Below are 17,496 nucleotides of genomic sequence, written 5' to 3' on the forward strand. Positions count from 1 at the left end.
AGGGGATATTTGAGCCACAAAACAGGTCAATCTCACCAATACGAGATAATACCTGAGCATACTTGCAAAGATTTCTTTCTTGCTCCAATGTAGTTGATAAAAGCCTTCCATCAGTTGGCTTACAGTGTACAAATGACTAACGTGTTGCGATCAGAGTTCTGGTCATGGTGGAACACCTGGGTGATCATACTTGGCATGATGTTGTCCAGTTCATCAACTTGGGATTGGATATAAGATATTTGAACCACATAGCCAGTGTTACACAAACCCATCAAATTAACAGTTTTGGTGAAACATGTTACCAAAAGTGAACACAAGTTATACTCACTGAGCTATACTAACATTGCTATTTTAAGGAAAACCGTGTTCCTGCAAGATGCTAGTGGTTAGTGGAAAGCAAGTTCTCATGTGAATATTCATGTATTTTGAGAATATAAAGCATTCAGACAGACAAGTGGAGGGCATGGGCAGGCAGGAGGGAATATGTGACCCCATAGCCCTCGCTGATCATTCTGTTTGGTGAAGGGTTGATTTGAAGTGGGAGAACATGTCTCCATAACACCCCACTGAGTGTCCTGGTGGTGGAGGGAAAATTTGAAATGTACTAGCAGGGAATCGAAGATTTGAAGAGTGAGCAGTGTTAAATTATGGCTGCATTTAGCTGTTCAATATATATATATATATATATATATATATATATATATATATATATATATATATATATATATATATATATATATATATATATATACATATACATATATATATATACATATATATATACACACACACACACACATATATATATATATATATATATATATATATATATATATATATATATATATATATATATATATATATATATATTTATATATATATATATTTATATATATATATTGGTGACTTATGGATGAAAAACTAAATTCAAGAAGCAAGACTGTGGAGTGATATTTAGACCAGGATACAAGTGGAAACATTGACTTTGGTGAGTTCTTAATGTAGAGCAATGATAGAACTAAACAATCTAAATAGAGCTGAAACTTCAAGCAGTTTCTATAAATCTGGTTTCATTTAATATTTTATCATCACAGAGGTAGTGTTAATGGGAAGGTGCAAGTGTGTGCATTATGTCAATAAATGTAATGTTTATGTTGTTGTTGTTGTTGTACGGTTTAATGCCATTTTTCAGCACACGATAGGTTACACATGGCGGCCAGTATTAATGGTGGAGGAAGAACCCGGGAAAGAACCATCATCTGACGAGAAGCTACTGGGAAGCTTTCTCACATACCCACATTAGCCGAATCCGAGACTCGAACCCACGCAGACGGTTGAGATGGCAGTGATCTGGTGCCAATTCCAGTAATATTGGGAGATCACTCTGCAACTGCCACCTATGTAGGCAGATAACTTATCTTCTGAAGTAATAAAGTAAAACGTTTTAGCCTAAGCAGGCTGGATTTTCATGGTGGTGGTAGTTCTCCTAAAGTGTTATAATTGGGTCACATATTTTAAGAAACTGATGCTTACTTGGCAAAAATATGTTCAATATGTTCACAAACTTGCTGATAACTAAAATAATTAAAAATTCTTTTCATAATGTACTGGATTAAGATAATATGATTGGTTGTCAGTATAGACATACTACACACACAGAGTCCAAATTAATGTGGTTTTAACCAGGTGTGATAAACTTGGTTTTTTTAATTAAAGACAGCTACCAGAAATATTCATATTGTAATTTACAGCCTTTATCCCCTAGCTCATCTCATGAAATGATATTCAGAGTCAATAGTGATGGGTAAATTAAAAAAAACTTGAAACAAAATAAACAAGAATGCCATGAACAGCACATTATATGCCCACCTATATTTAAAAGTCCTCTATGCAAGCACTGAGTACACATTGTATGCCCACCTATATTTAAAAGTCCTCTATGCAAGCAATGAGTACACATTGTATGCCCACCTATATTTAAAAGTCCTCTATGCATGCACTGAGTACACAATGTATGCCCACCTATATTTAATAGTCTTCTATGCAAGCAGTGAGCACACATTATATGCCAACGTACACCTGAGTCCTCTATGCATGCATTGAGCACACACTGTCTGTCCACCCATATTTATTAGCCCTCTATGCAAGCACCGAGCACACCAAACTTAATGTGCAGAAACCAGTATTTTCTTATCAGCCTTTCCATGGCCATATAACCTCTGACCTTCAGACCTCAGATTCAATTTTTCTTGCATGAATTAATTCTTTTAGTCAGTGACCTTGACATGTCTGATCCCAAAATTAACAGGCTTTTTCTTTACTCTTAGCGCAGTCCATCCACAATGTTTGGTCCAGGTACATGATGTAGAACTAATGTTATATGTGACAGAACCTGGACATTAAACCAGCAGATTTACAAAGTTTGACCAGTAGATTAACTTCTAGATTTTTGTATTGACATACATTTTATGTGATTTAAGAGGAATGAAAAGAAAACAAGTGGATTTTTAAAAATATAATATGTATTCTCTTCCTTCTACAATAGAACAGTAACTTTGAACATGAATCAGATTCTAATGGAAAATGCTACAATCATGATGAATATCATTGAATATATTACTAATGAAATGAGAACTGAAGAGTTATCATCATCCAGTTAATAGCAAAGATTTTTTAATATAAAATGCACCAGCATCTTTAATGTCCTTCACAGGTTCACTGACTGGTGACCACTAATGACATTCACTGTGGCTAATACATTTCACACTTAACTTTCAATTTTTTTTATGGTCCAGTTTTCCTTGAATCACTTTATATTTTGTCTGCCAGGTTGAACAAATGTCAATTTTCTTGTAGAATTTCTGACTGCTGTCCTATACTACTCCATTCTAAGTACACCCCAAGGAGGAAATTCCTAAGCTGGACCTAGTTATATTCCTGAATCTCATTATTTAGTGTGTTTTATTTTAGCATTGAAAGAAAGCACATATTTTGGCATTGTGACATGTTTTATTTTAGCATTGAAAGAAAGCACATATTTTGGCATTCTGACATGTTTTATTTTAGCATTGAAAGAAAGCACATATTTTGGCATTCTGACATGTTTTAATTTAGCATTGAAAGAAAGCACATATTTTGGCATTCTGACATGTTTTATTTTAGCATTGAAAGAAAGCACATATTTTGGCATTCTGACATGTTTTATTTTAGCATTGAAAGAAAGCACATATTTTGGCATTCTGACAGGTTTTATTTTAGCATTGAAAGAAAACACATATTTTGGAATTCTGACATGTTTTATTTTAGCATTGAAAGAAAACACATATTTTGGCATTCTGACATGTTTTATTTTAGCATTGAAAGAAAACATATTTTGGCATTCTGATATGTTTTATTTTAGCATTGAAAGAAAACATATTTTGGCATTCTGACATGAATTTAAGAAGTAATAGATAAGCTGTCATATAATATTCCTCTAACAACATCTTGAACAATGCAATAATAATTCAACAATACAAAAACTCTAAATGCTGACTACTCAAATGTTTCTGCTGAAATAATTTTTGGGTCATTCTCTCCATTTTTCCTCCACACCAAAGGGAAAATGATTTTTATTCCAAAATTTAAAAGCCAACTTGGATTCCTTTACTACTTATAACACTACATAAAACATCTGCATTTGGATTACAACAATAAGGTAATCCATCAACAGCTTGTTGTGTACACTTGATTGCTCAAGATTACTCAGCAACACATCATTGCATCTGTATAATGCAATAGTTATCATGCAGAAACTATTTTCCTTCTTTCAGTCAGTGATCTAAACATTGGATCTTTAGACCCTGGAGTCATCAGTTTCTTATCCTAAGTGCACATCATCTAAGGCATTTGGCAACTGTAGACTGTGAGCACCTTGAATTAATACAAAGAAACCATTTTTCTTCTTTCAGTCACAGAGACCTTGATCCTTGACCCCAATGGATTCCAAAATCAAAAGGGTTCAAGTCACCGTGTTAAAACAAAATCTGTAACAGACAAGATAACAATATGACAGATGTAAACAAATCCAGTAATCAGAAACTAGCTACTGATAAAGGTTCTGACAGATGCAATGGACTTACCGGATGTTTCAAAAGACACGAGATCCACTGAGGAGTGTGGTCCTAACTTGGGCTCAGTAGGTGGTGGTATGCTAAATGGGATACCTCCTGACAGCAACTCTAATGGGGACAGTTTCCTCTGGGGGGCAGCCTGCTGCTGGTCTTCGTCTGGGAAGTATATTGAATGAAACATGACAATCTAACATATATCAAATCTTTAATAAACTATGAATATTTATTTTTAAACAGTAACTTTCTTGACTGTAAGTAAAACTAGGAATATTCTTGTCCCAGCTTTTAAAACTTACACAGTATAAAACATGAGCTGTCAAAAAGACAGCACAGCTCGACTAATTTTGAAGTCTAACTAAAATGAACAATTATAGCATGTACAATGCCTATAGGCTACTGTGTAATGAGGTCATATATATATATATATATATATATATATATATATATATATTTACACACACACAAAGACAAAGTCTGAAACCTGAACAGCAACATTTATACAGTCATGTATATAACAGTCACCTGCTTTCTGCAGTCACTATTTAGGTGTTTCTTAACCAAACAATGGTTTTTGACTGTTTCAGGCATCCACTGGAGCAAATATACAGTGACCACTCAGTTTATGCAAACTAAACTTTCACTTTGTGAGGAAGGCATTATTTAGACAAAGGAATATTGCGTGAATTTATATGTGAACATTTCTTATATCACTGTACAGTCACTGTGTCAAGGTAACTCGAAGGTATTGAAGTAGATTTCCTTTGCTGGATGGTGAGAAAGGTAGTGTTATTACTGAAGAAATGAAGTAAACTTTTTGACCAGTGAGACATATCTTGATATCTTCATCTATTTGCCTAAGACTGAATTAAAACTATCTCCGATGAAAAAGTTCATTTTTGAGAAGAGATACAAATTACAACAATTTTCATTAGGGTCAGGGTCATTCAACATTTAAAATTTGTCTAATTTGTGATGTTTTGGTTGTTGAGTCACAAAGAATAGCCATATTTTATTCTATTCGACTTGATTTTGAAATGTATTAATTGACAATGAGCAGATTAGCCCCTAACTGATGGATATTTCACATGGTTAAATGGTATTTGATCAGGTCCTGCAATAAGTTTTGATAATAAATGTTAGTTGTCGCTAGTATTTCCATTATGTATTTTGGGCATGATATAGTTAAGAAACATGGTGTGGGAGATTGATGTACATGGACAAACATGGGCACAATAATTCAGTCCAGTAGATAAACTTTGATACCCTTTTTTGTCTTTTATGGTACACTTAAAAATCAATTTTTTATTATTTGTCAACTTTTTATGCCACCTTTGAATGTGTTTAATAATTAAATTCCACAAATGTCTAGCAACCTCTTGAATATTTTGGAGATTTATTTTGGTAAGAGCCATCTGAATTTTGGATCCCTTGTATATAGTAAAATCTAACTTCAAAGAAACTTTGCTGCCAATCATGAACAACACCACTCCCATGATAACTCGTAAACCTGCTTATAATGTGGTGTCAGGCATTGATCGCAATTTTTTTAACCAGAAAATACCTCCCCCAAAAACTGATCCCTATTTATTGAACTTGAAGAAATCATGATCAAAATTACTAACTGAAATGTTGATATATCACTCGTTTTATGGTCAAAAATGGTAGATATGACTGGGAAATTTTAGTCAACATTTTAAAATTATCAGCGTTTAATAAGTCATAATTGGTTACATTTTCCTTCCAAACGACATTTTTAGTACATTGTATTGGAAGATATTCAAGGAAATTTTGATCAATGAAAATGTCACTTACGCTTAGAGCAGGCAGTACATTAATATTTAAATGCCAATTAAATAATTTTTATTAAGTGAAATTTGTGTTTTAATTGTTTCTTTTAGTTCCTCTTAAGTGTAATAGTAATTGCAATGTGTATTTAAATATAAAATGTGGCATCTATGTCTGCAGGCATTTCTCTGAGAACCCAATCAAGTCCCGGCTGTTTTGATAACTGACTTGCAGAAGTATTTGTTGCATTGTTGCACTGAATTAAAAGCTGGCCTCCTTTGTGTTATCATGTTAATTATGTTTTTTGAATCAAATAAAGGAGGTGGAATAAAAGGAAAGTTAAAAGGCTCGCAAATCCATCCTACTTAAAATCTATGTCGGGTGAACTCACTTAAGTTGATCAATCAAACAGTTAAAATTGTTATCGAGTGTGTAACATAAACTACCTTAATTTGGCCAACTCATTCATAATTGTGATCAATGATAGCAAGGCAACCAAGCAAAATACATTGCAAAATAAAGAGCTTGGTTTCACAGATATGGACCATGGTGGACAAGCGAGTTTCAGAGAATTCCTGAACTGGCACTTAGAGATGTCCTCAACTGCTAAAAAAAAACTCAATGGGTACAAGTGAATTCATTGATGACAAAATTACATCAATAAATGTAGAATGGATTGAATGAATATTTTTGATCCCAGTATGTGTCAAAACTAGATTAGATTTCATAAAAGCAACATTACATTCTCTTTTGCACCTGATAACAGGATTTTCTATGTACTGGCCAAAGAAATGCTGATCTGCGACACCAGAGATGGGTGATACTGGAAAATGGAGTTACATACCTGTCATTGAGGAGCCAGAATTTGATGAGCTAACAGTGCCAGAGCTTGGTCTTCTACAGTGCCAGTGTTCCTTTGAATGGGTCAAGCTGACTAGAACAAAAAGGTACCACAAACATTAGTCTGCAGCGACTATAAACTAGAAACAAAAGGCCCAAGTGGGCCTCAGATCACTCATCAGGATGACACCTACCTACAAGTCAGATGCAAAAGCATTTGACAAAACTGTTAGAACAATGCTTCTATTTTTTTAAAAGTAATTGCAACTGTACTGGCTGACAGATCAGCATCCATTTTGCCAAATAGACCAGCCCTATGCCAGGTTTATTTCTCTGAAATTCAGTTAATTTAAATTTTAAATGCCATTTAAATATTTTTCTGATCTATAGTAACAATGGGTATATGGAATTATGGATCAGCATCATTTGTATAAAACTGAAATACCTTCATGCCTTGATGCTTTTATAAAATTTAGTGTATTCTGTCATTTTGTTCTTGAGAAGTCATTTAAGTTTTTTTTTAAATGTTAATAATGGTGGTCAAATTTTATGGTATATTGCCATCAATCTGTTTAAACCTGAAATACCTATTTGTTGGGGTGCTTCCTCTCCAATCTATCAAATTCTGTTGCATACTTGAACAAGTCGGAAACATTGGTCAGATAGTCTTTTTATAATGGTCATATTTTCGAGCAGATCAACCTCATCTGTACAAACTTAAAAGGCCTTCATATGAGGACTTCAGTTAAATTTTTCAAATTCTATTTAACAGTTTTTTAATAGAAAAGTCAGATGTTCTTTTTTCTTTTTTATTAATGATGTCCAATTGTGAAGAGCATTTATTGTTAGAAATCTCTTTTTGAAAAACATTGGCCAAATTTGATAAAACCTGGTACTTGTTTTTAGAAGTCTCTATCTGTCAGAGTAACAATGGCCAAATTTGATAAAACCCTGTACATGTAATTAGAAGTGGTCTAAAATAGTTTAGTATTGTGTCATATATTGTCATACATCATCATTTCTACACACTATGAAGGTCTTCATGCAAACCTACTCTCTGAAGCTGAAAATGATTGTATATAGACAATGCAGAGATGCAGAGAGCATGATGGGCAATATGGATGATGCAGAATGGACTACACTATTTGACATCAAAACAAGTCATTTTACCCAAGTACATGTAATGAATCAGAAAGCAGACTAAAATTAGAATTGATGTATAAAAACCCCAATAAATAATGCTTTCTAATTTTTATCAAAGATTTAACATTTTTTAGACATATTGCTATAATATCTGGTATGGTACTTTATAATGATATCTAGCACTGGGTCATTGTGATAGCCATTCTAGTTCCATTTTATGTCTTTGGTATGACTCAGCTTGGGTTTGATTCTGTGACCTCCCATATCTGAGGTGGATGCTCTAACTACTTAGATCACCAGAGCAGTAAAAAAAAAAACATAACAAAAATGAATCTAAATGAAATGATTATTGTATTTTGGAAGAAAACAAATGGAACAAATGCAAAAGTATTTCATTAATTGATTAGAAAATTGATTCTTATTGAGATGCTGCTGAAATTTCATGATGGTTGATGGCCTTTTCACATAATCCAGGATAAATTACTTACATTGATAGTGTTTTACCCTGTACATCCCATGACACTGTTCTTGTTGAGGTGGACAATGAAAACAATGACATATATATTGTAACTAGTGGTTGTATTGTTACAATTTTTATTTACATGAAAATGAAACAGAAGATAATATCTGTATATTTAAAGCAACTGATGTTACATTTTAAAAAAATTGTAAATTCGCTTTTGTCTTATGCAATTTATACAACTGCATATTTAAAAAACGTTTAAAAATTGATCAAATGCGCAAGCATGGGTTCTCTCCCTTGAACACTCATGGAAATGGAAAACCAGATTTACATTTCATTCTAAAGGAAATCATGAATGGGAGCAATAAACAACAAAACAGGATGCATTTTTCTGACAGTAAACAAAAAGGATGAGATGACAGCTGAATGTAAATTTGATGATCTATCCAAGGACATCCTTTTTTAATAGTTTAAACTTGAACCAACTGTTACCTTGCCCTTTTAGCCTCTACATTAGCAGAAATATTTTAAATTCTATGGTAAACTTCTTTACCATGTTCGATGATAATTAATCCATGGCAACTGTAGAAGTAATTGCCAAATCCATACCTTTTTATAACTGGCCACCCACCCAAAATTTAAATAATGGTTCCATGTGACCTCGATATTCAAGATCATACACCTGTAATCTCATGAGGTATTCATATCCTCCTGATATATGTGGGTCAGGTTTGACCATGATTCATTGATGAAAACAAGAGAAATTGCCAGAAAGATGGATGTAAACTTGTTAACACTTTCGTTTTTTGCAACAGTCATTACAGTAAAAACAAAGATGGGGTACAGGAGGACAAACCACTAACAGGTACATTTCATACATGCTAACCTCCCAGACTACTATTTTTAAAAGCGTTTTTGAGACTCAAAAAGTGTGCACTGAGGTCCCATTTGGGGTGTCAGTGCATGCAAATAAAAAAAGCTCTTCTCTTTCATCACTTATGACTGCTGGGGTTCCTTATTTTTCATAGGTATGCATACACAAAAATACATCATCAACAACACAATTTTGTTGTTGTTGCTGTTATGGGGTTTAACACCATTTTTCAGCTCAAGGCTATACATGTCAGCCAGTGTAAACTGGTGGAGGAAAAACCTGGGAAAAACCTGAAAAGAACCATTGAAAAACACAATGTAATAATCTCCTATACATCAATAAAAGTTCCAGTATTATTGACTGATAAGTGAGTGCATTGGGAAGTCAAACTTTGATTGGTTCATGCAAATGACATGAAAGGTCATGTTGGATTACCACTTCCATCATCCTGATGTTTGGCCTTAAACAGTTGAACTCTGTGGAATAATACTGTCCTAATGTCTTTATCCACAATTCTGTATCAAGCTCTCCTGTAGATATTTAAAGGATTTATTTGCAGAAAGCAAGGTATATTACACTTTTCTTCATTTTTGCTTTTATTTGTTTACCCTCCCCACCATTCACTTGAATGGCCAAGTGCTTTCCCCTGACCCAAGGAAGATGGATCAAACAAAAGTACCAAAGTTCACAGCAGCAAATGAAATCCCACAATTTTAAGTATCTCTCCTAAATGATGTTCTAATTATTCTTTGACTGCAATGTGCAAGAATGCAGGTACTTGCATAAATACACAGTATTAGACAAAAATATGAATGCTGACACATGGATACATGAATGCAATGCCAAACAAAGAAATGTGAATGCAGACACATTGATGCATGCATGCAATGCCAAATAAAAATGTGTGAATGCAGACACACTGATGCATACATGCAATGCCAAACAAAAATGTGTGAAAAAACATGCATGCAATGCTAAACAAAATTATGTGACGGCAAAAAAGCAAAAAAAAATATATTCTCTGCTTTATCCATCTTTGGAAGGATATACAATCAGTTCATCCAGATAGCCATTGTTCTTTTATCTTGCAGTAACTCAAATATAAAGTGATACCAAGACAGCAAATTCCCAATGCTAAAATAATTTACTGACTTAAAGAATGATACAGTGAATATGCCATATGCAAGACTTACTGGAAAAGTCTCCAGAAAGATGAACTGTTCGTCTCTGCCCATGACCCTTGATGGCAACAACATGAGGCAGAGCAAGGAGAAGGGCAAGTGTGTTAGGGTAGCCATAAAGGGCTGGTTTTAGCTCAACACCAGTGGTTTGTTGGTACAGTGCTTCAAAGTGAGCAAGGTAGATCCAGCCATGAATATGCAGCAGATGGCAGATGTCACATGCCAGGACCTGTAGAGGTGTCAGGCTGATGATAGCAGACTCGTCATCTCCAGACACCTGAAAACAAAACAAAATCACAGCAAAAGAGACAATCCATCATGTGAATTTATGTGGAATACCCATTTTCTAATCCCCCAAATGACAGGATGGGTATTTTCAAGAGAGAAAACTCATGTGAAGGACATGATATTTTTTGCTGACTGGTACGCATTTGACTCTTTTTATGGTTATGACATCACCGACATCTTTATCAATTTGATATCAAGTTGTCCTGCAGGAACTCAATGTTTACAATGGCTCAATGTAGTCTCAAACAATTACTATACAATTTTTAATGGTATGTTTATGTCATTTTAACACCTAGAATAAAAATGGTTGCATTTATGGCACAATATAGTACTGTGATTTTAAATATAAATAAATCCTTGAGAAACTGATAGATTAGTAAATTTCCAGAACCATGAGAAATGATTGACTTTCCTCAAATTTTCATCATTTTGACAAAGGGGATAAACTGACTGGTTCTCAGCAGCAAATGTTATTATCACTACATAATTTATAATGATGTAACAAGGTTCAGTCTCAAACAATCTTATAAATTCATGGTATCTTGTTTTCTACTAGCAATGTAAATGACATACCACAATTAATGTAATTTGTCAAATTCTCTCCTTTTTCAACCATTATCTATCCATAAAATTAACACCCAATGAAATGTATCATTTTTCAGACATAGAAATTTGTACTTGTCATAAATCCTTAAAATTTTCATGTAAAATGTTCAAGTAAAGATCTTTTTGCAAAATACAAAAATATTGCTGAATTTTTTCCAAAAAGAAGTGACTGAAACTACATACAATTAAGGCATTGTTTGGTTGCATTGTATCTGTGTGTGTGTGTCTGTGTGTATGATTTTGATTTTTTAACATAGCTTTAACAATTTTCAGTCATATTGCTACGATGTCTGCAGTGTGACAGTTTATAGTGATGTCTAGTACTGGGGCATAATGCCGCAGACAAGTAGCATGATGTCCGACCCAGTCACATTATCATGACACCAGGCTGACCAGTCCTAACACTAACCTCTTAATGCTGAGCGCCAAGCGAGGCAGCTGTTAGTATCATTTTTCTAAGTCTCTGGTATGACTCGGCCAAGAATCGAACCCACGACCTCCCGAATCCGAGGCAGATGCTCTAACCACTAGGCCACCGGAGCAGTATGCATTGTATCTTTGTACTGAACCATGTATTTTCGTGTCTTATAACTGAATCAAGAAGAAAAGCTCTCATTTCAAACTGTACCAAAAATATACTGATATACAATTTAGATAAGTCCAGCAACCAATACATTTTTTGCTAGGTGTCTGTTATAAATATTATTAACTTTTCATAAGTTTTTAATTGAGGCATCAAATAATGAAACTGAAAATTATGAAATACAAGAATCACCATTTGAACAAGAGAGTTCACATTTTAAATGGCTTTGAAGAAATACTGACATGATTTTGATGTCAATTGACCAATGTATTGTTTGCTAATTATATGCCTGATCTAATAAAAAAACAAACATTTGTTAACTTTAGGTAAATTCTTAACTGCGGTACCAAATAAAAGAACATGAGATAAAGAAATAAAAGAAATAATCATGTAGAGAGTTGTTGTTGTTGTAGGGTTTAATGCCATTTTTCAGCACACGATAGGCTATACATGGTGGCCAGTATTAATGGTGGAGGAAGAACCCGGAAAAGCCCGGAAAGAACCACCGACCCACGAGAAGCTACTGGCAAGCTTTCTGACATAACCACATTAGCCGAATCAGAGATTCAAACCCACGCAGACAGGTGAGATGGCAGTGATCCATAACGAAGAGCGCTTTAGACCACTTGGCCACTCGGGGCCCCTCATGTAGAGAGGATGTTAATAATCTCATTTTAAATGGGTCAATGTTTTGTTAATTATCAATCCTCTCTTATTTTTTTATTTGCCCTTCTATTGTTATCTTTATTAGAATGAAAATGTGCATAATCTTGTTATTATTATTACTTGATTATCTACTGCTATTCATTAACAGCTGGACAAAGGACTCTACGGCACATAATCTTTAACCATCATTAATGAGTGCCCTTTATTAAGTTGGTTATTGCAATAAAACACCATTTTAAAATGAGTTCAAAAACCCTTTTTTGATGTTTTCTCATCTTGTAATATTTATATCTCAGCACATGCCGATGTGAAAACAACACACAGTAATCTTGTTGTGCATTTTATACACACACACAATGTAAAAATTTCCCATCATTACTTTTTATCATAGAAGTCACTAACTTGGTGAACTCAATTCATATACAATATCTTCAAGTGCCTGTATTGTTTTTGCTTGAAGAGGTCTTCATTATTAATTTTAAAAACCTCTGCCACAAAATGCGACCTTCAGTTCATGGGAACTATGTAGCTATTTCACATATTTTTGCATTCATTCATTTATTCATTGTTCAATCTCGTTGAGTAATTACAGTATTTGTTTATGGATAAAAACGTTTTGTGTTTACAGTATACAGTGTAATCCCACCATAGCATGCTCCAGTATAATATGAATTAGGATATAACACAATCATTGTGTAGCTCCCAAAATGTCATATACATGTATTTTTCTTGTACAAGAAAAAAAATATTCTTAAAAGTATGAAAAATAAAGTAAAAAGTTTATTACCATTTCAGGGGAAGAGACTGCATATGAAGTATAATATAGGATGTTCATGACATGGCTTCTGAAATTTCGTATACATGTATATTTCTCATAAAATTATTTTTCTTCTTAAAAGTATAAAAAATAACACATAAAACATTTATTTGGGGATTGCACTAGGCTTTGTGAATGTGGCAAATTGCAAATTTTTTCTTCTTACTGACAGCAAAATGTACCATCTGGAGATTTCTTTTTTGCAACATTGTTGGCTGTGTATAAACATGTATAACAATCTTGGGTTGAGATTGAGAAATTCAGAGGCACCATGAAAATGAAGCTGCAAACTTGATATAAAATGCCCTGGAATCTATCATTACATAAACAAATTCTTTGTTCATATTGACAAACCATCCTAACAGAGTATTGTTATATTATAATTCACTTATTCTGACATCAAGCGTGAGTACTATATATATGCTGTGAGATCTCTACATTTTTTTTTTTTTATATTCTTGTGCAAATTGACGAGGCTCTATCTCACAACAGATCTTTCAGACAAAATAGTGTTTGACTATTGGTCACTTGTCAGTAATTAATATATTTATTATGATTGTCCTTTGACTTTCACTCACAGAATTAAATCTTTCAGAACACTCACATTTTCTGTTGTAATCCCTGTCAAAACAGAACACCTGTGTACCAATCTTTTGACCTTTTATTAAATTTCTGACACATACCAGCAATGTCAACAAATAAACAGATATATTTGTTGGTTCATCCAATAGTCCTGTTACTGGGACTAGCTACAATCAATCAACCTCTGAAGGCAGGAAGAGTCACTGCTACAATCAACCAAGTGATGGCTAATTCCTTTTTTTTAATGAAAATGTACCCAGAATAAATAGTTTTGCTGAAACTTCAAAGAAACTCATCACCTTTAGTCATTCTGTGGAAATACTAATCAAATAAAGAACCAGTTTCAATCAGTGTTCTACAATTATTTGATGTTGCAGTGGCAATAAGAAACAGGCATTTGTTTGGTCCTTCAAAGCTGTCCTTTACTGGTGACTTCAATAACACATGCACCATTCAAAGAAAGCTGACAACAATCTTCACTAAAAACAAAGAACCTTTCAACAAAGGAAGTCGGCACCAAGCTTAAATAAAATAATGGAATATGATGGATTGTTGCGTTTTCCAAAGTGATTGAACACAATTACTGTGCAGTGAAATTTCCTTTTTGCAGGAAGAAAGCTTCATACAGTCACTACCAAAGGTAGCATAAAACAAATTAATTTTCCAATCTTTTGCAACCATAGATATCTGGCCATCAAGTTCTTTTGTTCATGTTTTCATTTCCCCATGAATAGCCTCATCCCATAGGTGGCCTCATCAAGATGATAGCTGTCTCCAGCTGACCAAAATCTATGCCAAGTACATATACATGTAGCATGTAAAGAACTATAGCCTTGTGCTATTGGTGATATTGTAGTGAATTGTTTAGTGAAAACTGGACAAAGATCAAACGAGGACTACCAATTTTTTATATACGTGTTATTAATGTTTTCTAATGGGTTATGACTAAAGCATGAATTTTATAACATGTGATCTATACTCGAATGCATGGATTTTTTAATACATATACAATACTTAGCAGATTAGATCATACTAAAAAAATTTACGTCGTCACTATACAAGTGTATTACAGACTAGTTTTGATCAAAAGCACATATTTTTGCACTTGCTTTTACACCTCACATCACCTGCCATATTTTCAGGTAAATGCATCATTTTCTTCAGCTAATTGACTTGGTTGGTTATAACATGGTTCAGTCTAAAACAGTCAGGTTCTATGGACCCAACCACAGTGTTATAGCTGGGTCACACTGTATCAATATTATTACATACACATGTCTTCTTGTGTGTGTGTGTGTGTAAAAATATACATACGTACATATACACACACATATACACATATATATACATATACACACACACAAATATATATATATGTATATGTACAGTGGTGTTAGGGGTGCTCATGGAGGGCTATTACCTCTGGTGGGGGTTAGCAGTTGTAATCCCTTGAGGGTAGCTAGTCTACTTTTGGTCCCCACTTGGCGCTCAGTTCTTACCTGTGGCTCCAAGAAGCTGTAGCATGCACAGCGGCCACACCACAGGCAATGGCTTTGACTGGCTGGCTAAACCAGGTTGAGGGTAACTGATGGGTCTCAAACCCTCTGTGAGTTTGGGATTGTCACCCACTGCATGTGAAGACTGGACCCAGCAGACTGCGTGGAGGAACTACCAGCTGGTCAGTGGGCAGGAAGGCAGACCCAGCAAAGTGATGTGGAGTGCTAAGAGCATGGCAAGACATGTAGGATGCCTTGGTCATCCACTGCATCCAGTCTCCATTCCAGCCATCTTGACTACATCAACATCTTGCAACAAGACAAAGTGAGGCCTAGAGAAGAGTGAGACTGACACAGCGCAACTCGCCCTCACTTTAATCCAACTCATGTGCAAGTCATTTGTCATCACCCATGCCCAAGTCCTGCGGTGATGGGTGAGCTGCAATACAGCAGGTGTGGATGCACTGGCCGCCATAGTGGCAGACCTGCATGCAGGCAGCTCAGGCCATAGGGTCATCTTCCATTGACCTGAAGCAGAAATGGACATTGGCAGCCGTCTGAGCAACTAAGCAGACCTCTTCAGGATAGTGCTGCTTACCTCTATAGCTTGAGGAAGGGGCTAGAAAAGGTGCCCTCAAAAAAGGTTGCTTCAACTACCCTGACCAGCTTACCATGGCTGGAGGGAATCCCATTCTTGCTGTTGAAACACAAAGAAAACCTGAAAGGTTCCACTCACTCTTGGTGCATGGAACATACGCACTCTATTGGATTATGCAGAGGCTGACAGACCAGAGAGAAGAACTGCCCTGATTGCAAGAGAACTTGCTCGCTACAAGATACAGATAGCAGCCCTGAGTGAAACTCGCTTGGCCGATGAAAGTTGGAGCTGGCTACACCTTTTTCTGGAGTGGATGTGGCACCAATGAACATCGTGAGTCCGGAGTTGGTTTTGCTGTCAAGTCGAGTTTGGTAAACATGCTCTCCATCTTATTAAAGGGAAATAATGACTGATTTATAATGCTGAAGCTACCCTCCCATGGAACTCATTAGTGCTTGTGCACCAACCATGACCAACTTGAAGGAAGCCAAAGTCAAGTTCTACCAGGATCTGGAAGCTCTGATTGCTTCAGGACCAAAGTCTGACAAGCTAATCATTCTTGATGATTTTAATGCCAGAGCTGGCATGGACCACATCTCATGGGAGGGAGTTATTGGTAGATATGGCATTGGCAACTGCAACAGCAATGGACATCTGCTCTGGAGAAAACAGTCTTATGTCTGTCTAACCATAATAAAACAACTTGGATGTACCCACGGTCTAAGCATTTGCATCTAATCAACTACATCTTAGTCCATAGGAATGACAGGCAGGACGTCCATGTGACCAAGGCCATGTGTGGTGCTGACTGCTGGGCAGACCACAGGCTACTGATTTCCAAGATGAATCTTAGAATTCAACCTCCCAGACGTCCACAGGGAATTAAAGTCCCAAAGTGACTCAGTGTTTCTAGGCTGAAAGTCTGCAACACTGAGCAAGCTCTCTGAAGCTCTGACAAGCCAGCTAGGAACCACAGACTCTGATACCAGTGATGTAGAGAAATGCTGGGCGGCCTTCAAACATCTGATGCACTCGACTGCATCTGAAACCTTTGGCATTACTGTGCAAAAGCACCAAGATTGGTTCAATGAGAGAAGCATCATCTCTATTGTGCATACAACATCGACACCAAGTCTGCTAAAGCAAATAAAAATGCCTTCTTCCACCAAACTGTACAGAAGAAACTGTGTGATATGCAGGACACATGGCTGAGCCAAAAGGCTGATAATATTCAGTCCTTTGCTGACAGACACCTGAAGAATTTCTATAGTGCTCTTCATGATATTTATGGCCAAGTAACATCAGGCACAGCCCCACTCTTGAGTTCAGGTGGCAGCACTCTCATAACCTAGAAGGAGAAAATACTGGATTGCTGGGTGGAACATTTTGATGGTGTCCTCAACAGACCCTCTTCCATCAACAATGAAGCGATCAACCATCTACCCCACGTGGAGATCAATGA

The 17,496-nt window shown here is 35.5% G+C and overlaps 1 protein-coding gene and 1 long non-coding RNA gene across 3 annotated transcripts in view; one reads left to right on the top strand and one right to left on the bottom strand.

Moving 5' to 3' along the window:
* Positions 1 to 17,496, bottom strand: part of LOC149803584 (meiosis regulator and mRNA stability factor 1-like) — a 101,833-nt gene that overhangs the window by 9,071 nt on the left and 75,266 nt on the right. For both annotated transcript variants that reach the window (XM_089953333.1, XM_089953332.1), the window contains exons 15-17: positions 10,411 to 10,675; positions 6,742 to 6,831; positions 4,122 to 4,268 (exon numbers count right to left, since the gene is read on the bottom strand). In XM_089953333.1, the coding sequence (XP_089809459.1) occupies positions 4,122 to 4,268; positions 6,742 to 6,831; positions 10,411 to 10,675 (502 nt within the window). The remainder of the gene's footprint in view (positions 1 to 4,121; positions 4,269 to 6,741; positions 6,832 to 10,410; positions 10,676 to 17,496) is intronic.
* On the top strand, positions 905 to 10,441 carry LOC149803585 (uncharacterized). Its single transcript, XR_016420228.1, has 3 exons — positions 905 to 988; positions 6,664 to 6,844; positions 10,309 to 10,441. It is a non-coding gene; the product is annotated as an uncharacterized LOC149803585 (long non-coding RNA).

The sequence above is a fragment of the Sinohyriopsis cumingii genome, chromosome 3, assembly GCF_028554795.1.
Source record: "Sinohyriopsis cumingii isolate HCF-2022 chromosome 3, ASM2855479v2, whole genome shotgun sequence".
NCBI lineage: Eukaryota > Metazoa > Mollusca > Bivalvia > Unionida > Unionidae > Sinohyriopsis > Sinohyriopsis cumingii.